General features: G+C 43.1%; 1 protein-coding gene and 1 long non-coding RNA gene across 8 annotated transcripts in view; one reads left to right on the forward strand and one right to left on the reverse strand.

Annotated features, from left to right (window-relative positions):
* The window catches only part of Dpys (dihydropyrimidinase), a 77606-nt gene extending 64518 nt beyond the window's left edge, over positions 1 to 13088 (reverse strand). Inside the window, exon 1 of the mRNA XM_034516497.2 lies at positions 12705 to 13088. Within this exon, the coding sequence (XP_034372388.1) occupies positions 12705 to 12968 (264 nt within the window). The 5' untranslated portion in view covers positions 12969 to 13088. The remainder of the gene's footprint in view (positions 1 to 12704) is intronic.
* A 577-nt stretch (positions 13089 to 13665) lies between these two features.
* On the forward strand, positions 13666 to 20068 carry LOC143434065 (uncharacterized). 7 transcript variants are annotated; one of them, XR_013103252.1, is made up of 6 exons: positions 13666 to 14206; positions 14542 to 14631; positions 14826 to 14972; positions 18257 to 18319; positions 18435 to 18488; positions 19667 to 20068. It is a non-coding gene; the product is annotated as an uncharacterized LOC143434065 (long non-coding RNA). The 7 variants fall into 7 exon arrangements; XR_013103249.1 differs by having other exon boundaries at positions 13671 to 14206; positions 14542 to 14718; XR_013103250.1 differs by lacking the exon at positions 13666 to 14206 and having other exon boundaries at positions 14216 to 14718; positions 18435 to 18531.
* Positions 20069 to 24797: the final 4729 nt, after the last annotated feature.

The raw sequence follows: 24797 nt of genomic DNA on the forward strand, positions 1-24797 counted from the left end.
TGGTTAGGTCATAGGTCATACTGTGAAAGCTGCACATCTGTCAGCCTCTCGGCCCATCTGATGGGTTCAGGAAATTTCAAAGATGCTGTTTTTAAAAAGACCTGAGAGGCATGAACAGACTCCCCTAAAACTAAAGTTTGAAGTCTTAAAATGCCTGGAGCTGCTTCTGAAAAAGAAAGCAAGACTATAAAGAAAACCCTGAAGTGGGTGGATGCGCTGGCTCTTCCCAGTTGTCACCATGATGACGTCTGGAATGAACTACAATCCAGAAAGGGAGGGCACACCTGTGATCCAGATCCTGAGGCCATACCTTCTGCTGGAAGCCTACTTAAAGACAGTGGAGGAAGGAAAGCTTTTTTCTTCGTCTGCTTGCACTTGCTTGCACTTACTTACCAGCACATCTGTTGGAGCCTTCTTCAGGATTCCAGATTGCATAGACCAGCCTCGTGGGACTGAGCAACTACTAGACTCTTGAACTTCCTGTTCACAGCTGCCCACTGTTGGGTTAGTTGAACTGCAGACTGTGAATCATTCCAATAAATTCCCTTAGTATATAGAGACATCCCATTTGTTCTGGACTCTGGAGAACCCTGACTAATACAGTGGCTGTGCTGGCTCATGCTTGGGTAGCTGAAGCAGAAAGGTTGCTGTGAGTAGGTGTCCAGACTAGGCTACAGAGTGAGACCTTTTCTCAAGAAGCCCTCAGATGGGAAAAGGAGAAAAGATATAAACCATTTTAAAAAAACAAACAAACAAAAAATCCCAAACTATGCATGCTATTGTAAAGTCCGACTTCCTTAGGATCCATTTTAGGGAATTACATTCCCAGCAGCCCTGTCTGTGATCTACCCAGAGAGTCCTAGAAAACTTACAGCACTAACTAATGCCTCTGTATCCTGGGATTGCTGGTGACACTTTCGTCTTTTTTTGATTGACATCTGTGGTCACCGCCTATTCCCACTGCTCTGGTTTTAGCTCAGAACCTTTTCATCTCTAGCTGATTCCCAGTTGTTTTTTTTTTTTTTCTCTCTCTAGTTCTGCCCTAAGCATCAACCCACAGACCCTCAGTGGGCATTTCCAACCCACAGCCAAGCCACTTGGCTCAACAGGTTAAGGACAGAGGAGGAACAAAGGTACAGTTTCTCCTACAAGGCACATGCACTCTGGTTTCCATAGCACAGTGCAGAATTCTATCATTACCAGTTGTACACTGTGTGCCTCATGAACTAGAAGAGATTTGCAAAGTCCTCTCAGCAAAGAGATGCTAATGTCTGAGGCAGTAACTATGCTAATTGCCCAGTTTTGATCACCACACAATGTTTACACAGGTAAAACACTGCACTCTGTAAGTCCGTGGTTATTTGTGCCAACTGGAAATTTTAGAAAGTTAATGCTTCCTGTTGCCTCTGGGATGAAGTTTAATCTTCATAAACTTGGTCTCTGAGTCCCTGCATTCTGCCTCAACCCTCGATAGACCTGGTGGCATATTACGCTACATTACAAGTAATTTAAAAACTATTACAAAAACAAATGCCTTCGGCTCAGTATTTAAATTGATTTAATTTAAACGAAAATCACAAGGTAGTTAATGCACTTTTAATTGCTGTACTCAAACAATGTAGGTGAAGAAAACAAACAGAATCATGGGAAAGAGGTGGCCCAGTAGTTATGAGCAGGACTCTGGGGGGAGGGGGGTGCTTACTGGCTTCAAAGCATGAAGCTCAGATTCTACACCTAGCCGGGTCTCCTGAGCAGTTTCTTAACTTCTGTGTTCTTTGATTCCTCATCTGAGAAGTAAGGACAATACTTGCATCTGGACCCTCAGTGAGTAAGGAGGGGTCTACAAGATGATGAAGTACTTTTTCAACACAGTCTGCCTCCCGAGAACCGTTCTCTAACCCATCATGGGCCCTAGAGTCATTTGCTTATAACTACGAATTGTTCCACTTTTCTCATTCCCTGAGACATGACTTCATGGTAATCCAGGAGGGACAGCTTCTTTCCAGCCTCACCCCTGCCCCACGCCGTGTCCGGGTGCAGCCACTGCTCTCCAGCCTCACCCCTGCCGCACTGCTCCCACGGCTTGGAATGTCTGCTCTGTTCTCCTTCTCCCCCCCCTCTCTCTCTCTTGGATATATTTTTATTCCTCCTTAAGTCACTTGGTGTCTCTCCAATTCTCTCTACTTTTAACTGTCTTACTTTTTTACATAAGATTCAATCGCTTTGTTACCACCCTTAAATAACATTGTCCTTATTCATGCAGAAAATACATATTTGCATTTCCTAAGAAACTCCTGGCAGTACAATGACAAGACTTGGAAAAGAGAATTCAGGGTTTGTATTTTTATTTGAATAGAGATTAATCTTGTCGCCTTCTTCCTTTTTCAAGTGCCTTTTCAATACAAGGAGTCCCTCAGGAGTGGGGTGTATTTCTACTAGAAATAGTAGAAAACTGTTAAGTAAAGTGTTAGAAAAAAAGTTTTATAAGTCTACAGATTTAGAAAATCTGACAACATATAGGATATAAAGAAATTAGATACAATGGTTCTTCAGAACATGAGAAATTGATGCCATTACTCCTAGTGGATAAAAAAAAATAATCTGTGTTCAGTTCCTTTATATAGGACAGCCTAGTCATTGTACATACTGGAGGCACAGCCTCCTGTGTATACCCCTAGATATCTCATATATGTAAATGTCTTGTAAATAATTGTTATTCTGTATTGTCTAGGAAAGAATGACAAGAAGTATGTCAGAACCTGTTCACCATAAATCGATTAAAAATTATTGTCAGGATGTATACACAAAGTCATAGAAAATGAGCCGTCTGCTCCTGGTGAGAGCGTAGAAATATACAGATGCCTTGGAGTTCCTTAGATCGTTATACAGATGAAGCACGACCCAGGGGTCTACTCTCTGGTGTACACTCAAGATCAGTGCAAACATGTCTACCCCCAAGACTTGTGCGCCAAGATTCTAGTCAGCATTTGCTACTGTGGTCAAGAAGTAGAAACTGCCTGTTAGCTACACAGCAATGGGGCAGCATTCAGCCTTCAGAAGGAATGGACTCTTCACTCCAGCCACAGCACAGATGGACCTTAGAAAACATGACGCCCAGTGGGAGGTGGCAGTCATGAAAGGCACACATTGCACAATTATGGAAAATGCTCCAGAGAGGAAAATCCATGGGGACAGAAAGTAGAATGGAGATTAAGTAGGGCTGAAGGAGGTGTCCTGAGAGGAGGATGGTGCCTCAGGTGCTATTTGGTAGGAGGAGGAACTCAGTGTGGTGATATCTCCATGATCTGTCAATATTCCAGAAATTATGGAACTATACAGTTACATGGCCAAGTTTCATTGCATATGACTTATGTTCTGATAAAAACGTTATAAATTCACCACACATGAAACAGGGGAAGCCTGGAAGGATACATAATTCATAATCATGAATGCTTTCTTCTCCCCTCAGGGTGTGGATGCTCTAGAGTAGTGGCTCTCAAACTTCCCAATGCCACAACACTTTAATACATTTCCTCATGTCATGGGGACCCCCAACCACAACATTTTTTGCATTGCCACTTCATAACTAACTTTGCTACTGCTATGGATTGTCATGTAAATAGTTTTGGAAATAGAAGGTTGCCAAAGGGGTCGCGACCCACAGGTTGAGAACCACTGTGCCTGAAACACAAGTAATTGTAGCACAATATGCTGGGACAAGAGACAGAAGATCCATTTCTACCATCATACTATAGAAAATGCTACATGTGAGAAAATCTTCCTAAATTGCCTGATATAGAAAAGGCTACTAAGGAGAGAGAGAGAGAGAGAGAGAGAGAGAGAGAGAGAGAGAGATTAGAGATCTGAGGAAGTTTGGGTTTAAATTAAAAGTCAGATGTCCATGTGGAAACTGTCAGTAATTGGGGTAGTATCTAACACAGCACATGCTTGCCACACCCTCAGAACTGATTCATCTGGAGTCTTGTACCTGGTATCATGTCTACAGCTCCTCAGCATTGCTGGCCACGACAGAGAAGAGGAGACCCGGTAGAGAACGCCCATTAGAATACTCGGCAGAAGCAGGCTAGGGACAAAGCCACTGTGCTCCAGAGGAGTCAGAAGCTCAGCAAGATGTGGTAAAGGGCAGAGGCCATCCAAGACCGCACAAAACGTCACTGCCCAGCGGAGGAAGACAGGACAGTGTAGGGTAAAGGGAAGCCAATGAGACCTGACTGGGGAGATTTATAATATCAGCACTGGCAGGGAGAAGAACCATTGGACTTTGAAGAAGCATGAGTTCAGGGTTGGAGCACGCTGAATGTGAAGTGTTTGGGTCCCTGGCCACTCAGTGATATTTACAGTCATGATACTGATGGACCATGGGCAGGAGAAAGAAGAGGAGGCTGTCCTGTAGCAGATGCTAGAGAGAGACAAGCAGGACGCAAGAAGAGATGCCAAGGTAACATTCTACAAACACCAGCAGAAGGAGAACCAGGCCCCAGGCCGGACAAACGTCTTCACTGGAGATTGCACAGTGTAATGGCCAGTGTGATTAGAGGTTGGCTCATTTTCCCAGCAGTAAAACATTATTTTCAAGGTCTGCAAAATTTTCTATTAAAGCCTAACTCTCTTAATCAAAAATGTTTTATACTTGTATGACATAAAGGCAAATAGACAGATTTATGATATGTAAGTCATAAGCAGAGCTTTGGGTGATGCCCTAGAAGACAGAGGGGCCACCACTCTTGTAAAACAAAAGTAGGCAGTTTCTGGAGCAAATGTTACATCTTCTAACTAACTGGAAGCAGGGAAGAGAACAGAGAGGGGCAATCTCTTTTGTTTCTTCTCCATTTTGTTTCTGCTCCCCTCTTGTTCTCCCTGTCCTGCCTCCTCCCGCAAGACTAGACATGACTTTGTATACTCTAGTGAGTGGGAGAATGCAGTCTATAGCCACGAAACCATTGCTTCTTTACTCCTGATTGAGGGTTCTTTTACTTGTCAGTGAGCCAAACAAGATGCTTTTACCTTTTCTAATATTGGCTCATAAATCAATTCTCCCAGCTCCTAATTTTGTTGACTAGTTGCCTTCGAAAGCCTTCCAGTTTATCTAAACCCCTCTTCTGGGGACTGTGTTTCTAATATAAACACAATAGAGTGTACCTAGAGATACCCCCCCACAGTAGGTCATAATGTCACATAATGTGAGTTCTTGTTGAAGAATAGATTAGGTTGTAAACCACTACTGAAAAGTCCCCCAAAGCATATTCTTGTTTTCCACGTCTAAGCTCATCCTGAAAAGTCTGACTTTGTTCACTAAAATTTACCACAGAATCCAAATAAAACAAAAAACAGCCTCACAGTACGGTTGGGCCTTAGGGAGAAAAGCTCTGGGTTGAACTGGTAGCTTTCTGATAGTCACTAAGATGTATGAAAACATCTCAACCTAAGTCCCCATCCCAGAAGTATAATATTTGGGGTTTGGAAGGTGCACACTTGCCCTCCAAAAGCCACGGGACATTGAGGACACATTTTATCCAGTTTTGCACTAGATTCTGAAGTGTCCCACTTGAGATCTTCTAGTTTCCTTCCCAAAATTCTTATACCCAGTCCCTATACAAAATTCCTTGAGTCCACCTCTGATCAATCCCAGGGGTCCTTCCACCTTCTGGATTGCCACCTTCCATGATCTGTGTCACTTTTTTCTTAGTCTGATTAGATAAATGAGAATGGGGGAAAAAAGAAGCAAGAGGGGAAAAGAAAGAGGAAAGAGAAAAGCAGCACACGGGCTACAGGGGCTGGGTGAATCCCTTCCCTGGGAGTGTTCAGACAACAGACACTTAACTGAGAGGTAGGGGGTCCACAGAGCACACACCTGTCCCTGGGACATGGGCCTTCCAGTCTTTGTCTTTGCTCCACTCTTAAGATGAAAGAGCAGCTGTTATTCAGTTCCAAAGGTCCTGGTGGATCTCACCTCATACCTGACTCCTCAGCTTTCTGTTGTTATCTCTTGCCAACCTTTTCATGCCTCTCTAACAGTGCTGCCCTTTTTTCTCTGGGGCTCAGCTCTTCCCCTCTCAGAGAGAGGTGCTGGTCATTTTCTCCCCTCCCTTGACCCTTTCTCTGACTAGTGACTGACTCTTAACCTTGGTCACACGATAGAATCTTCCAGGGAACCTTGGTCCTATCCTTCATATTTATTGATGTTACTTCATTTCTGTGCCCATTACAGTGTTTGGCTCATTGGTGTACTCCAAAATGTTTAAGACAGAGAAAAGGGAGGAGCCAAGGCGCTCAAAAGTGTTGAGATGGAGGGATGATCCTTGACTTTTTCATTTACAAATTGGAAACGCTATGCCTTTTGCACGTTGTCAGAAAATTTCATTTCCCCAAAATTATGGCTAGCCTTACTCTTAGATCCTTCCATGTGAATTTGGAAAGCAGACTCTGGGCATATCTGAAAGCTCTATGTTGTATAAAATTCACCAGACCAGTGTGCACCCGGGCTCTAAGATGCCATGGTGTTGTCTGTTTCCTCTCCTCTGCCATGGTTGCCTCCTAGAACTTGAAGGTGAGACCTTACTGCTGAAGACATCTCACACTTTGAATACGGGACTTGGTGGAATCAAGTTGAAACTGACCTGGATTCCTCTTCCTTGAGAACTGTCTCTTAATAGTATCAGAAGGCGCTATGCAAGATGCCAAGAGAGACAGAGAGACGAGCGATTGGTAGTCCCACCTATGTATAAACAAATGAACTGCAACAATGAACCTCACCCGCACATGCAAGATACCCACCATGGTGCAATAGTGGTACTTTTATCTTGGGGCTAGCCAACAGCTATTTCAGTAGACTTAAGACCTTCTCAACAGGAGAGGATTCATGCCCAGCACTGTAAGCAAAATCAACTAATTATTCATGGCCAGAGAGGCCATAGACCTGAGAGAAAAAAATCTACTACTGCCATTTTCCTAAGCCAATATAATTTCTAAACATATTTGAAGAAACTGTTAATATTAGTTGGCAGTTAGGAATCCAAAATTGAGGCATCAAAATTATTTTGAGCTAAGGACATTTAAGGATAGGGGTTTTCTGATCTCTCACCTCTCCCATCAAGCAGAGCAGCCACTGTAAAGAACCCAGTTATTATAAATTCTCATCCCAAGAGTTTTGCTTCTAGAGGTAGATGGTTCCTCACTGGGGTCTAGATGCCTAAACAGCCATGGCCACACTGTCCTTTCCCTCATCTGTTTCCCTACGGTCTATGAGTCTTTCTTTTTCCCCCATGCCTGTATCCCTCCTCCCTTATCTTTATTAGGAAGTCATTTGTGCTTGTTAGAGTCCCACTCCCACCCTCCCCTACCTTCTCTTCAGATGGGATATAAGCACCAAGCTCTAAACAATTACTGGAAGCACATTTCTCCACGAATCTCCACCTACATGCATGATTAAAAAAAAAAACAAAACAACAAAAAACAAAAACAAACAAACAAACAAACAAACAAAAACACGAATCTGTCCTCTCTGGCAAAACTAACTCTTGCCATTTCAACTTTCACATTTCCAGTTACAAGCCAACATGGCAAAGGAGGGCTCCCCACCAGCAACCTTGCTTCGACCACCTTTGTTGAACATGGAGCATACTTCAGTCAGACAAATGAAGGAGAAATCATGGAATTACTAATATGGACTGTTTGAGTCTGAACAGCAAAAGGAAGACAAGTCCTGGACTTGGAGGGATCCTAACACAGGGCACCCCAACAGCCAAAGCCTACTTATGACATCAGAGTTCCGAATTCATCCTTACGGTGTTATTTCTTCTCCCTTTGGGGTAGTCTAATTCTAGCTTTATGATCATTAAATAGACATTTTTTTAAAAGCATGCAATTACAAATACTCAGTGCTAGAACAACCAAACATCAACACAATATGAGGGTTCAGCCTGTCTAGTAATTTTTAAAATGAGGTAATTTTAAAATAAGGATTTTTTTCTATTAAATTGACATAGCTTTTCTTTTAAAGCCGATATGTGCCGACGGCCAGGATGTGGTGAAATGTGGGTTTTAAAGGAGCGCAAATGACAAGCAGTCTGAATGTATCAAACTCCTTTAAAACAGTTAGTATTTGTTTATCCTAGCGTGGAATTCTGGGAATGACTTCTCAGAATATGCTCGTTCATATGCTAGTTAGCAAGCATAAGAACAATGATTGACCTGTCTGGCTAGCTGTTAAGGCTTAGAAGATGAGAACATTTGGTTTGCAGTGCCCTGACTTTGAGATGCTTCTTTAATATCTAGTTGTGATGCTGAAGATTGGTAGACAGACACCTTGCTACTCAAGAGACATAGAAGTTAAAAAGATGGAAGACAGTCTGAACAGGAGTGATAGGCCTCAAAGTTGTATGTATCTATAACATTTAATGACACAGGCAAGCATTTAAAGAGCACGGCTAGCTCTTTTTGTAGAAAAAAAATATGTTTTTATGTTTCCCTTCAAAGAAAAATATAAATGGATAGGTAGAAAAACCTTAAGATTGTAGGTCATCTAAATACTATTTTTTAAATTCTACTGTGTAATTTATTTAATTTATTTAATTTATTTAATTTATTTATTTATTTATTTTTGGTTTTTCTAGACAGGGTTTCTCTGTATAGCCCTGGCTGTCCTGGAACTCACTCTGTAGACCAGGCTGGCCTCGAACTCAGAAATCCGCCTGCCTCTGCCTCCCAAGTTCTGGGATTAAAGGTGTGTGCCACCACTGCCCGGCGCGTACTTTTATTTTTAAATGCAGTTTATTATACTAATACATGTTGAATACCTATAAGAGCTCTAACACAACTGACAGATATTTATTTATTTATTTATATCCTATGAATTATTTATCCAATGGATGCTGACAACCCCAAGGCAGGAAGTGATGTGCAGAGGTCACTGGGTCAGCCACCCAGCTCTTTAGCTAAGTCTAGTCTGGCAGGCATTAGAAAAGGGGATTTCAAGGTTTCTTCTACAAGGTGAGAAAGCTCTATAAATACAACTGCAAAACTGCCTAATCACGTACCTTGGAAGTAATCGCTCTCATGGCATGTCACCAAGGTTGCCCAAAGCAAAGCTTAATTTCCTTTCTCTATAATTGTGAGAACTTTCTGTCTTTTAAAAAAAGAAGATGAAAGAAAGAAAAGCAAAAAACAGAAAGGAAGAAAAAGAAAAGGAGCATGCTGGGCTGTTTCCCTGGATTACTGGGGGATGAGTCCTCTGCCTGCTGCTTAGTCCATCACCTTTTAAATGTGTGTCCACCCACCCAGCATGGGCCTTTGTCTCACTATAAAGACATATATTTTAAAACTTGCAGAACTCTTATAATTTTTGCTTTTATTATACAATGTAGTTAAGATGTAATTCTTTCAGGTTTATTGAATTCACAATAACTAAAAAATTCACAATTTTTTTTTTTTAAATCACACATGGTTTTTCTCTGTGGCTACTGAATTCTTGGAAGATCACTTTACAGCCAGTGTAGACAGAATGAGAGACGACTTCTTCAAAGCAGAACAGTTTCCATTACTTACCTTAGACAGAAAGCTTTTACCTGTAATTAAGTAAAACCATTACAGGCTTTAAACCAATGCCTGACATGAACTAGAGTTGCAAATACATAACCTTTAGTTGACCTATATTTCATTCTTCAGATTGGGCCCCATCGCAACGATCAGGAAAAAGAGCACCACACACAATCTCCCTTCTCTGTGTCAAATGTTATAATCTGATCATCCTTGTGGCTGCAGAAAGCAAGTAGCTTTGCTGTAACCTTTTGGCCCCATCTCCCGAAAGCATAATATATCATATTTACATTGTGACTTTCTGTGCGTGTCCTGTGGCTGCACGTGCGTATTTGGATGCCCTGTGGACATGCCTGTGACAGGTATTCAGTTTGATAACTTTAACTGCAGGTGAGCTGCAGCACAACTGCACTTCCTGAGGCCGTCTTGTGCCTTGTTCCTGAGAATTCCATCTCACATGAACACATGAGTCACACAGTTCTGTCACCCATCATTGGCCACTCCGGTAGATCAGAACACTGGATGTTTTCCCCGAAAGCACGGAGTCTGTAGGTGTGGGCTCTGGAGAGGGAGTCAAGCTGTGCTAAATTTTGAAAGCTGTTAACTTGGACATTTCCTAGCTGTGCCCCCTGAGGCAGGTAAGTTGCTCTAATTCTTTTTTTCAGTTGTTAAAAATACAGACGAAGGCACCCACTACTGTAAGGGTATTGCATAATGTAGCCCTATTGGTATACAGCGTGTTCTCTGTGGGAGAGTTGTCAGTTAAAAGGGCTAAAATGATGTTTCTTTAGGCTTTAAATTATGTAATATATTCATTCTCTACACAGGGTCTCTTTATTCCTAATTTCACAAACCAAGGACTTATTCATCAACACTGTCTGGAGAGCTGTTGTGCAGACCACGAAAGAAGACTCAGGCCAGTGACCGAGTGTTTGCGTGGATCTGGGTCTTCCTCATCCTGTTCCCTTATGGAGTCTCCTTCTTGGGCCTTTCTGAATGGTTTTCTTGGGATCCATTTTTAAGATCAACATCAACAATTCAGCCCCATTGTGAATACTCTTCAGCATTTAGTAGACACAGTGTGTTTACAAAGCCTTACTCTCTCTGTTCATACTATTCCCTGCTCATCACACTTGGCTCATTCAGAGTACATTTTGCTTTACATTCTGACAATCTTTAAAAATAGAAATACCCAAAGAGACCACTGGTGGCTGGCAGTCCTCTGTCACATGCTTCAAGGAGATACCTTCTTAGGGAGGAACTATAAATCCCTCTTTTCTGTAAAAGTTTCAGAATGTCTGAGAAGAGAAAGCACCAGCTGCCTGCACCTCAGGACACACACGACTAACTCTTAGGAAGGGACAACATGCCCCTTGTCCTAATATTCCAAACTCTTCTCCATAGCTGCTTCATCCTGAACCCTGACCAGATTAAAGGGAAGGACAGTTACTGCTAGGCCTTCAGGAAGATGCCGAAGTGAGTCCGGCAAGTGGTAGGCAGGACCTCTGCTCTCCATTCCACAGATGGCGTTCCTCAAAGTCATACCCTGACATCAGCAACCTATTGTCAATGATAGGTCTGCAATGACAGAAACGGCTCGCACTGTAAATGATAACGGCTGGTCACACAGCTTCATATACAGGCTTACATTTCCACACTCATGCACACATATGCCCCACATGATGTCAAGAATCTACAGTATACAAAATTAAGAAGCACAAGGGAATGAGCAGAAATATCGGCGGGCGTGGGGAAGGTGCTTGGAGATATTTTTCTTCTTTCTGCCTATCTATTATTATTCTAGTTATCTACAATTGTGAATTGTTCTGATCACTGACAGATTCATTCCAAATACAAAAATATATTCATGACCCTTTGTAAAAGGAGGTAGATTCACAATACAGTACTCTAATTTTGAAAGGGTCAACAGTTTGTCCTGCAGAAGACACTAACATGATGATAGACACTGGTAATGTATAACTAGGAAGAAGCATTCCAAAAGTTAGGCAATGTGTCCTGGACCCTTCTCTCTGGGTCAGATCTGCCTGCCTTTTTCCTTTCTGTTAACTGTTCTGTGTGGTTGTGGGACTGGGATAGTTGGCTGGGGAAAGTGAGGAGGGGGGTGGGGTTTAAAACCAGGTTAGTAAATGAAATGAACACCATGTAGTGTGAACTGCTATGTTGCTCTGAGGCCTCAGTGGCTGGACACGTTTAGACACAGTCCTGAGAGGAATCCATTGAATAACCTTGGCCTTGAGGAAATCAATGTATCTCCCCTTTGGAAGAAGCCTCTTTCTCTCAAGGCAGCTTAGAGGCAAGACTTAAAAATGGTGTGGAGTTGACATCTTCAGCCTAGGCATAGGGGATGCCTTTTTAATTCCCTCTAAAGCTGCCTTGACAATCCCGTGGTGGTTTCAGAAGCTCCAAGGAAACCTTTACCACACCTTTCATTGGTCTGAGCTTGTGGTCTTCGTTTGGACTAAGACCAGCCTTCCTCTCCTAAGATCCAGATCTGGCTGCTTCCTGTATATCACTAACAGTAGGCAGGTACTATTGCCTGGAGCAAGCAGGTAGCAAAAGAGGTTGGAGGGGTCACCTTGGTGTGAGTAAAGGCTGGAAGAACACTCCTAGAAGGCTTCATCTTCAAAATCCTGGACAGGCTATCTTACTTCTACAGGGATGGGCTCTGGAGGCTTCCACTCACCCAGCCCTCGCTAGTCATAGCAGTATCCTCTGGGTGAATGGAGTTTTCACTTGTTGGCTGGAGTGGAGAACTGGGAGAAAAGGCTGTGAAGGCCAATTTGGAAAACCAACAAGCCAACTGTATAGACAGTATAGCAGCTTTGCAAACCCCGGTGGATTATCACGACAAAAGAGAATTGCGGGTCGCCAGGAGGTGGTGCCTAGAGAAAAGGCAAGGGAAGAGGTAGCCTCCAGAGTGGCAAATAATCCAAAAGGAAAAGTAGAGAGCCCATATGCTGGGCTAGCACCACAGAGCACAGCATACAGTATCTTCGCCCCAGATGGGCGTCCTTTTGAACTCACAGCTAACTCAAGTGTCTCACTCCACCCCAGTCCCTAGCACTGCACAGGAGCCAACGGGGTGGAGGCGCTAGAGACCCCAGATTATAGGCCTGTGGGTTGGGTACCTTGGTGCCCTGGTAGAAGTCGTCGACTGACTGCGAGCCCATGAACGGGAATTGCATGTGCGTGTGCGTGTCGATGCCTCCCGGCAGGACGAGCTTGCCCGCGGCATCCAGGATCCGCAGCCCCCGGGACGCATCTCCAGGAGGCAGCAGGTCCCTCCCCAGCGCCCGCACCACGCCGTCCTCCACTAGCACGTCGGCCACCTGTGAGAAGTCATCGTTGACCACGCGACCCCCGCGGATGAGAAGTCGTCCCTGTGGTGCCATGGCCAGGGGAGCTGGGGACTGCGAGCAGAGTTGGTTTTCCTTTGAGTTTTCCACGAACTGCGCCCAAACTCCTTCTCCCGTTGGGCCGAAGGCGGGCAGATCCCTGGTGGCAGATGAGGTACAAGGGTTTAAGCGCAGGATACAGGCGTGGCTCCACCTCAGGGGAGGGCTGACCTGCCGCAGACCTGGACAAAGCCCAGAGCACAGCCTCTGGCATCCAGTTACAGAGAGTTGGGGTGTCGGCTGAGTTTATGAGTCAGTGGAGAGGAGAGGAATTTAAAAACTTGCCAACTTGCCGGCAGGGGCTTGCCTCCCTAGGAAAGGTACTTTAATGAAAGAAAGAAATTCACTTGGTTTCTTGGTGTACAATGTTTACACCAAAGACAGAAGGAACCTGCGTAGTCCACACCAGCAACAATGACACCTCAAAACAAACACACTTGACCTGACTTCCCCTTCACAGATCAAGAGCGAACCACCGCAGTCTCTGTGATTGGCAGGCTGTGCTGACATGTTTGGGATTCTGGTCTCCCAAACATGTTTGGATAAGCAAAGGAGATGTGCTGAGCAGAGACAGACTCTTACAGGGGAAGCTGGCAGACAAGGAGCTGCCAGAGAGAAGGCCCCAGAGAGCTGATCTTCGAAGGCAAGCATGATGGCTCATCTCCGTTCTCAACTTGATGTGATCTAGCATCACCTGAGAGATGAACATCTGGGCATGCTTGTGTCAAATTTCCTGAAGCATCAGAGGATCTACACCTCAAAATGATTAAAAATTAGAATGCACGGATAATATAAAGACCCATAGATTTGGTTGTCAAGCCAGGAAAAAAAACCACTAAAACCTCAGGAGGGTTATATAATTATTGTCAAGGGACCTTTGTGCTACTGTGAAAGGGGTAATTACATACACAATGAAACTCCAACAAGCCCTGCAAGTCAACACCACCGGGAGAGTGAGATTGGATGTCCCTGCTGCCTCTGGGGTTCTCTCTGAAACTGTCCAGATGAGTGATTTCAAAGGTTTCTTTATCTTGGACACTTTATATCATGACACAACACAAAACAAACTTCCCATATTTAATTAAATCGGTTTTATCAGAAGAGGGGCTTGCAGGGTATTACGGAGGGGGAAGAAATGGCTCAAGATTCAAAGACAACAATAGAAAAGAGAGCAAGCTTTAAGAAAAGGAAGACTGTCCCCTGGTGGAGTCACTGTCCCCACTCAACACCTTCAGGTAAGCAGCCTGAACAAACATGCTTGCCTGGGAGCTTGGTCTCCTAATGCTATTGCATGTGTGTCTGCAGACATTCTAGGTCCCTGGCCCTGTGGTAGGAAAGAACACGCTGACCTGTTAATGAACTTCTGCCTGGATGGGTGATGGGTGTGGAGTTTGAGGGCACAGGCAGAACTGAGGGGTGGAAGGAAAACGGAAGAGGACTTAGGATTGGAAATCAAACTGGCTGTGCTACGGACTCTATGCAGCTTGGGCAGGACACCCCAGGGCCTCATTCTTCCCATGTGAAGAGCTAGGCTGACACAAGTTTACAAGCTCATCCTTCTTTCTTCAAGACATCCTGAGAGACTTGAAAACGAGGTTGCTGGTGTGTTTCTAGAATGAAACTCTCCCGAAGTTTGGAGCAGTGAGACGGAGTCTATAAGGTTTGTTTTCTAGACTCTTGACCATTGTATCGCTGGCTCCTCCTCCTGGGTCAAGAAGTTCAGCTTGGGAAGTAGTTGTGTGTCAAGGTATGTAAAAGTGGTGTGTAAAGTTGTGGAGAGGAGGCACATGTCACATAAGTGTCATGGCTTCAATATTTGTGTCACTTGTTTTGAATGTGGAATGTCCTTCACAGGCTCCTGAGTTTGAACATTTGGTCTCCAGCTCATAGAGGTTTTAGAAGTCTGTAGAATCTGGAGTGGATGGTTTTAGAAGGCTGTAGAATCTGGAGCAGATGCAGCACCACTTTAGAGGAAGCAAGTCACTAGAGGTGTGCCTCAAGGTATAGTAGTGGCCCTACGTCCTGCTTCTCTCTGCTTCATGACTGGAGATACAATGTGAACCCTTGACTATGAGACAAATCAAGGCCTTCTTATAGTTGCTTCTGGTCAGGCACTTGGTACAATAAGAAAGGTCATTAACATTCATCACTTTCTAACTCATGTTGACACAATCCATGAAATGATAACAAGAAGTGCACCAGCCCTACCTCTGTCCTTTTATCCTTTCTCCTAGGTAAGGAGGACGCATTTGTCCTCTCTGGGGTTGGAGCAACAAGATGACATCTTGAGAGCAGAGGTCACCAGAATAGCCAGCAACTTGATGTTGTATTTCCCAGCCTCTAGCACTGTGAGATTGGAAGCTTGTCACTTAGGAATGGCCCAGACTCTTATGTTTTGTTATAGCCACAGATGGACTGAGAAATCAGGACTTTTCTTGAAGTCCTTGCACTGCAGCTGGGACATTTTTATAACTGCACAGTGATAAAGGGCAAGACAGAATGGTCACAGGGTTCTGTAGAGTTGTTGAGATTAGTCTAATACAAAGTCGGGAGGAAGCCAGCCCCAAAGCAACACTCCAGAGAGTTGCCTCGAGGAAGGGTACCAGGAGTAGGTAAGGTATGCTGAGTACACTTTGTCAGTAGTGAGCTAGATTTGGCACCTGCATAATTGTGTATATTCTTTCTGGCAATTCTTCAAGATAAGAATTATTCTGCTCTTTAACCCATGACCCCTTTGAGGTCAAATACTTTTTTTTTGGTCACAAAGCAGCAAATATTGGAGGCAAGGTTCATTCAGGAACTTTCAACTCTCTCATCATGTGACCCCCACACTCCAGAGCTGGCTTGCCAGATTTAATTTTAGTTTTAAAAGTCATCTGCAACTCGGGCTAGAGATGCACCTCACTTAGAAGTAGGGTGCTTGCTTACCACGGGAGGTTTTAAAACTTTGTGGCTACACATGGCTGTAGCCCAGGTACTCTTAAAGGCTGCAGACTCAGAAGGTCACCCTCTGCTGCACAGTATATCTGAAGTCAGCCTGAGTTTCATAGTAGGCACTACAGGAAAAAAAGGAGAGGAAAAGAAAAGAAAAGAAAAGAAAAGAAAAGAAAAGAAAAGAAAAGAAAAGAAAAAAACCTCTTGGTGTCAAGGTCTTAAAGCTAAACACAAAATGCACTGGGATTTATTGCAACTTTTACAGGAAGTGAGAGAGTCTCTGTCTAGAGTCAGTAGAACAGGCTCTATTTAAATCACTACAAAGACAATGACATTGGTAAGACTGGTGAAGTGGATGTGAATCAGACACAAGCCCTGGACAGACAAGGCATGGCCCCTCTGCCTGAAGATAAAGTGAGAGTGATGGGGTGAGGTTGAGGTCTCACTCATGAAACACTTAATTGACTAAATGTGTATATGTGTGTGTATATATATATATATATATATATATATATACAAATATAAATAAAACAAATAAAACAAATATATAAATTATATATATGTGTGTATATTTATAAAATTATAAAAATTATAAAATGACTCATGCTGTACTATTGCAAACAGACATAGTGACTTGTTGTAAGGGAAAATAATAACCAAATTATGTTAAATTACCAGTGTTCAGGGTCACCAATCCGTGATGTTTGGGCTAGCAGAAGCCTTGTCACACGTCAGTTGGGATGCAAAGGTCTAATTCAGAGTGCCGTGTAAGATAAACTCACGAATATTCCTTTTTACATTGGTGCAGTGGGACTCTATGCAGGCATTTAGTCTGTATTAAGGTTGCAGTTAAGAGTGTCCTTTAAACTCATTGACGTTCAAAACTCAGCTTTAGCATCTTTCCATTTCATTTCTCACTTTTGTCTTCAAAGTAGTTAAGTTTGAAAAGGTAATTGAATGAAATGCCTTGCAAAGTAACTGCAATTCTGATATACACCACTAGATGGCTGTCCTCTTGTAGGCTTGACATGCTAGGTAACTAGACCGCAGACCACAGGCATAGATGGCTTCCTGAAACCACCAGTTTGGTTGGCTCTGCTATCACAAGTGTCACTTCTAAGAATTGAGTGTCTACAGTGATTCATAACTTGTTAGTCTTTCCTCAAGTATGACTAAAACATTTTTAGTAAACTGTAAGTTCAGCTTCATATAGTAAAATACACACGTTCTAGATTTACACTTCCCTTTTCATTGGGGAAATAGTTCATATTATAATAAAGAAAAACATACTAAAAGTCATTATTCCCCTAAACAAGATTAGCAATGGTATTCTTTCTGTCTTGCAATTCCAACATTTTGCCTACATTTGATTTTCATACTGTTATTTGGGACTTAGCTTTCACATCAGCTATAGTGTTTATACAAATACAGTTGATGTATATTTGAGCTTTCATGGAAGGCAAGATGCTGACACCACCTCCTATATGAAGGGAAAAGAGTAATGAGGTAGACTCCAGCAATCTGCAATATGTAATATATTTCAAATTCTTTATCTTTTAGTCATTGTTCCCAACTCCTTAGCATCTAGTTTTTCCTATCAGCACTGACACTTTTCTTTGGGAACATATCATCATCAGGGCATATGATACACGAAGAATCTGCAGAAATGGCTTTGGGGAAAATGTATTTTTATTGTCATAATCTAAAAACTCGTAAGGGAACAAAAGCCTATTAGTCATAAAGGAAGTATAAGCACACAATTTCTCAAGGCATTGATTTTTTAAAATTTATATAATTTAATTATAAAAATATAAAAAATAAAAAGATAAAATATAAAATTTATAAAATATTTTAAAATATTAAAAATTTACATTTTTTTTTAAAAAATGAAAGAGCCTTCTTGGGTGGCAGCAGACAGAGAGGTTTCAGCGTCATTGCTACTCACTTAGGACTTCAAGAGGAAAAACATAAAGACAAATGGGCTGTGACTCTTCTAACTGGTAGCAATGCATCATGCTTTTCACAAGATTCACGCGTGTCTTGGATGCTCGTCCATCTCCAGTGACGGAACCAGACTAGGGAAGGCTTATGGATGGTGAGCCCTTCTCTTCCATCCCAGCCCCTTCCTGGCCTGGGAGAGATTGTGTGAATGTGTTTGTGAGTACACAGGCCTGTGGACACTTTATGTAGCTTCAGGCAAGAAGGACCAAGGACCAGTACAGCCAGTCTATATGACATATCAGCCATTTTGACAGAAGATTCTGGGATTCTAGGTGCCAAAAATTTGGTCCACAGTTGGGGGTGGGGATGGTGGTATGGGTTTCTGTCTCCATGTGTTCTTTGTCTTTTAGGGAAGCCTTTGGAAATATCAAAGGAAGATTGATCCAAGGCAGGACTCATGGTGTCAGACAGAGGTAGGACCAGCTAGAACAACACCTGGCTCTCCATAAGTATCTGTTAACTGTTAGGTAGAATTGAGAACTTGAGGCACAGACTTAAGCCTTTTTCTTTGTTCTTTCATTTCTACAGGTGCTCCTCTGGGTGGCGGTGTCTAGGGGATGGTTCATTGCTTGAGATGCAAAGGTGAAGACCAGGATTTCATCCCCAGCACTACATAAATGCCCAAGTAGGCATTCCAGCGAGGCATTCCCCAGAACAAACGGGCTAGCTAGATTAGCCCGCCCATGAGCCCTGGGTTCAGTAGACAGACTGTCTCAATAGAGAGGAGAAAAATCAAGGATGACTCCTGACATCAGGCCTCTAGAGACAGGTCCATCCACAGCACACACCTGCAGCATATGTGTATGTGCACACACACACATATATGAGAGAGAGAGAGAGAGAGAGAGAGAGAGAGAGAGAGAGATATCTTTCTTTGTCTAGCTAAAAGAGGATGTATCTTTTTACAGCCTCTTGGTAACTATGTAACTGGAGACTATGTTCTCCAGGGCCTGGAGCTGCCCCTTTAAATGTGTTTATAAAGGAACAGGTTTTCCAACCCCCTAGTCTCTGTGGAAGGAACAGAATCCAACCTCAGTACCATACAATGAACAATTCAGGTCAGTCGACCCTATTGATGGAGACTCCGTAATGTCCTTTAATGTGTTTTTGCCGCTCTTGCTGACTTCACATCTGAAGGTATGGATTACCTGTCTCTATGGCATCAGCCTTCTTGCTTGTCTCTATAACTCTGTGGTCTGTAGTTTTTGACACCTCTCAACTCATCTTCCCTTCCTGAGCCCTAAGGAAACAGACATACTGTCTCTCCATAAATCTGCTCCCTGAGAATCTATCAGTGGCACCACACACATTTGGAAGGCTTTTTGGTCCTGTTCATTAATTTGTGAAGTTGGTAGGATTTCCACTTTTGGCTGTTAGAAGTAACGTGGGTATTTGTGGATATATTTTATAAGCACATGATTTTGGTTGTATCTAGGAATAGCATTTCTGGCTCACGTGGTGGCTATGTTCATTTTTGAGGCACTTCCAGGCTGTATTTACAAAGCAGGGGCACCATTTTACATCTCCACCTGGAGTGTGAAGCGTCCGATTCCAAACCCTGCCAACAACACTCACTGCTCCCCTCTCTCAGCGCAGCCACCCTGAAGTGTTTGATTTCTAATCTTTTTTAATACAACAGAATCTTTTATTATGTGGCTTATTCAAATCTAAGTAGGAAATATATCTATTGAGCTACAAGTGAAAACGCAGTGTAGGAAGAATTAATTTGAGTTCTAAAGTTATCCTGCATCTGATTCCAGTGGCAAAGTCACTTGCTGATGTTCATGCTGATGAATGGATGGATAACGCTGACAACTCTAATGAATCATATAATGGGTCTCAACAACAAACCCCAGGATCATCTCAACAGATGCAGAAAAAGCCTTTGGCAACATCTAACATGCGTTCTCAGCGGTGAAGTGTCTCTGGGTTGTAAGGGGAGGGAAAAGATTACAGTCGAGGCAGTTTGACTCCAGATTTGAGCGCCTCTATTGCTGCCGCCAATAAATTCTGAACTATCATATAGAGACAGAAGTATTTTAAATGTGCATCATTTGCATTTACAACCTGCCAAAGCGTTTCTCTTACGTTGTATTCTGTTCGGTGTGTGTGCACACTAGAACCCAGGACCTGGAAGCAGTAATAAATTAATACACTCTAAACTCCCTGTCGGATTTTTTTTGGATTCCCAAAAGAAAGACACACATACATAGCCTTATATTTTAAATACCTTAAACAGCTCAATGACTGGGCCACTCCCTAATTCCATGTGGCTAACACACACTCCTCTCTGATATTCCTTAGTTAAGACTGACTAAATCTATTTTTTATTTTTGCTGCCCTGAACTCTGCTCCTGAGGCTGCTTCCCCTCTGCACCTACATGTCATCGGTCTCTTCCTCCTGCACCTTCCCTGCATGGTCTGTCTCCTTATGCCCTTGTCATACCAGAATCCCCTCTTCCTCCTACTGCAGTCCCTTCCTGGGAATCCTAAACAACTCGCCTCTGTCTCTCTGCCCAGCCATTGGCTGCTGGTAACTTTATTGACCAGTCAAAAACCAACTGGGGACAAGCTTCCTTTAGTCCTACTTGCGAGACACTGCAAGCAGGTTTTTGGGTAACATAATTAGCATAACAATACAAACTGCTACAGGACCTAAAACATGTTAGGCAAGAATTATGACACTTAACTACATTCCTATCCAGTGCTGGGATTTTTTTTTAGTTATATAATAAACAAATACAGGATGCAATCAGTATGCTTGGTAGATGACAGTGGAGGTGATTTGATATTCTTATAGCAAATAAGTTTCTTTTGGAGACAATAAAACTGTCTTTCTACTTATAATAACATTATTATAACATTATAATAGCATTTCATTATTTTTTAATGTATGTCACGAATCCTTTGCTGTGGGAAGCAGCTCCGCTCTCACCATTACAAGGCGGCGCTTGGCATAGGCATTGCTTGAGAGAAAAGACAACTCCATATATGGAGTTGTATACGCTGAGAGGTGTGGTTACCCGATCACCCCACCTCGCATCATTGAAAGTGGCCAATTAGTAGTGACATCGTGGCAATCGCTGATTGGAACAAGGAAAAGGTTTTAAGGGGATGCACAGGGAGGAGAAAGAGAGAGAGGAAGCTCGCTGTACACGGATAGCTGAATAAACCCCTTGAAGAAGAACACAGTTGCCGTTGCCTTATTCCGCGGGTCGGACACGGGTAGGAGGCAAGTGGTGCGGAAACCCGGGATCCACCGAAACCTCTCGGGATGTGTTCAGAACTTCTTGCAGCTTCAGGATAGTCGACTGGGTAAGTTCCCAGGTAAGTGGGATGAGTTAGGTTCTCCGGTAGGAGACAAGATAGGTTCCAGGTATTGGGACGAGTTGAAAGTGGCAGTTGAAAGTGACAGTTGAAAGTGACAGTTGAAAGTGAAAGTAGGTTCCCCTTTAGTGGGACAAGTCAGGCTCTCGGAAGAGACTATAAAGTTCCCAGGTAAGTGGGACAAGGATAAGTTCTAGGTTTAGAGACTATAAAGTTCCCGGTTTTGGGACAAGTTAAGCAGAAAAATCGAAGGGAGTAGAGCTTAAGAAGGCTACTTTGGAAAAGTTCTTACAGGCTGTGGATGAGGTTTCCGTTTCAGGGAAGGATCTTAAGATGGCCAAGGAACGAAGGGTCCAAGAATGATAATGTTAATTGATTTAACTTTTAAAATGGGTGTGATTTTGAGTTGTATAGTTATATTTTTCCTCTGGACAAAAGGTCAATGTATAGGTTTTTCTAGCTACTGGCTTAAGGAAAGGCTAATTTGGGAAAAAAGGCTTTTCTATGAGTTTTTTGATGAGGTCATTAAGGTAGTAGTTATATCTTCCAGAATTATATGGATCAGATATGACAGAGGTAGGCCTCCAGAAGACTAGATTCCAGAGAACCAAATAAAATAATTATCTTGATACTAAAATTTGTTTTGAGATTTGTATAGTACAGAATACACAGCTTTGGTGAATGAATCTTATCACCTGCATGTTCACTGATGCCTTGTACTTTCAGTTGGATGCAGTTAACACAGGCATCAGAGGCTTTTCAATTTACCATTTCCCTCATCCTTCTAATATCTCAACGCCCATGTTCAGCTTGAAGAAGTTAATGAAGAGATGGTGCCCCAATTCCCTGAACTTGGGGACTGATGTGGTTAATATTAGACTGTCTTTCTAGGGAAAAGTAATGGTTTTATTGGAACAGGAAAGAAGAGGTAAAATTGATTACACGGCTATAATCTATTGGTAGAAATCTATAATTGTTACTAAGATGATGCAAATTCAAGGATTTCATTGGTATAATCTCTTCTATTGAAAATTTGTGGATACAAGGCTTGCGCGGGCCTGCTTAACACCTGGCCAATATTTAGATTGGAAAGCCTATTTCATAGAATATTCAGCTGAATATGTGGCTCAAAATCAGGCAGCCGGACAGCAACAATAGGATCAGGACATGCTTTTAGGACAAGGTAGATGGACCATCTTGAATATCAGAGAGAAAAAGGGTTTTGAAAAGCAGTTGTTCTCTCTCTGGGTTGTATCAGCAAAAAAGAATGAAAAGGCTCTGTTTCAGAGCTCTCCTAGGAACAAGAGAAAATTCAGGAGATGTCTTGAGTTTCTCTCTTCCACAGGAGAAATCCTTGTTCTGCTTTCTTTGTTTATTGTCTTGTCCTTGGTGCACCAATGTCCACATGTGTCAATTGTTGTTTGAATGATTGGTGGTCTATGTTTTATGGTGTTCTATGTTTCAGGTTCAAAAGAAAAGATTGTTAAAACTGCTTGATCCAGCCTTTGATCTAGTTTACCTTGGTTTGAAAGGCAGTCTTAATATACACAGCAGAGGTTGACAAGTTACCCTACACCTGTAGCTAAGAGTCAAGCTGAGCTGGAAAAACCTTTCCAGGAACTGATTGTCAGCATAAGCTGCTTTTAAAAGGCCCAGCAGCTTTTTGGCTTCTATGATAAAGAAGAGTTTTCTTTCTTAGAAAAATCTCAGGGACAAAGTGCTTTTCTCTTGAAATTACAGCTAGAAAGACAAGAAAATTTTGTTTGGTCTAAATATGAAAATTTGTAGGGAAATAGGAGGACCTTTATCTAATGCAGGGCTAGCCGCTGCTGTGATGCAAATGACTCGAGGTACAGGTGCAGCAAATAATAATGCATGCTTTAAGTTCGGGCAACCAGGACACCTGAAGCGTCAATGCCCACAGCTGCAGGCTAATCAGGATCAAAGAAGCCAAACTCCAGGTTTATACCCGAAGTGCAAAAAGGGAAATCATTTGGAGGCACCATTAGCTATGACCCTGTTTAGCACACTCAGGGATTTTGGTATCACTGCTGCCATTGTGACACCTATTGCAGTGTCAGCTACTGCTGCTACTGCTGCTACTGCAGCAGGCCAATTCGGCTATGGCCCTGGATACACAGAGGCAGATTAATTCTCAATTGAGAGCCAGCATTATGCTGGTGAATCAAAGAGTGGATCTAGTCCAGGAGCAAGTAGACATGCTCATGGAATTAGCTCAGTTGGGCTGTCAGTGGAAGTATACGGGTCTTTGTGTGACATCTGTAAGATATGAAAATGCAAGTCAAGCAGCTCATTTGTCTAGAAATTTGTCTCAGTATTTTACAGGAAATTGGATGAAAGATTTTGATGGCTTGATGCAGAAGCTGTGGCTAGCCATAGTGCACGTGAATTCCACCCATGTTGACCTGTCTGTTGCTGAGGGCCTGGCCTCCTGGATCTGATCTGCAATGAACCACCTAAAAGAATGGGTGGGAATTGCAGCCCTTAGCCTTTTGCCTTGTTCTTGTTAGTTGCCTAGCACTATGGTCCATTCTGAAGATGTGTATGCAACAGCGCCAACGCTAATGCCATGATTGTTCAAGCATTTGCTGCTCTTGAAGGAGGCCAGTCCCCACAAATCTGGCTAAGCTATTTGAAGAGCTCTGAGTTGTAACATGCAGCAGGATGTAGGGCGTAGCACTGCAGAGGGCGCTGTATGCCCTCGGACATATGTCTGACTGCATACAGGTTTTGCCCTAGTTCCTGTCCCCTGGAAAATAGCATCGGGTTGGGTCGCCCATGGTAACCATACTGTAGATGGCAGGTGGTGAAAATGGGGTTGACAGTCTCCCTTCAAATACAGGGGTCAGACCTCTATGTCCTTCTGCTTGCATAAAACAAAAAAGGGGGAGCTGTGGGAAGTGGCTCCGCTCTCACCATTACAAGGTGGAGCTTGGCATAGGCATTGCTTGAGAGAAAAGACAATACCATATATGGAGTTGTATGCGCTGAGAGGTGTGGTTACCCAATCACCCCACCTTTCGTCATTAAGAGTGGCCAATTAGTAGTGACATCGTGGTAATCGCTGATTGGAACAAGGAAAAGGTTTTAAGGGGATGCACGGGGAGGAGAAAGAGAGAGGAAGCGCGCTATACAGGGATAGCTGAATAAACCGCTTGAAGAAGAACATGGTTGCCGCTGCCTTATTCCGCGGGTCGGAAGTGGGTAGCGACACTTTGCTGCTTCTATTACTAATTGTGAAGTTGATTTCTTTCCCTATCGGATCTGGATTGGCCTTAATGATGTAAGAAAGCAAATGTGGAGGATATATATGCTTGGAGGTCTGTAACTCAGTTCTAAGAGACCTGCAGCTTCTGCAGAGGTTCATTGACTATTTCTAGATCTCAGCTTCTATGCTGTAGGAAACACAAAGACCCTCGAGTAGGCTCACTTGCAAGATCTCAGGCTCTCTGAGTTCACAGCCAGCAGCCAGCAGCCAGCAGCCAGCAGCCAGCAGCCAGCAGCCAGCAGCCAGCAGCCAGCAGCCAGCAGCCAGCAGCCAGC

This window comes from Arvicanthis niloticus, chromosome 13 (genome assembly GCF_011762505.2).
Source record: "Arvicanthis niloticus isolate mArvNil1 chromosome 13, mArvNil1.pat.X, whole genome shotgun sequence".
NCBI classification, from domain to species: Eukaryota; Metazoa; Chordata; class Mammalia; order Rodentia; family Muridae; genus Arvicanthis; species Arvicanthis niloticus.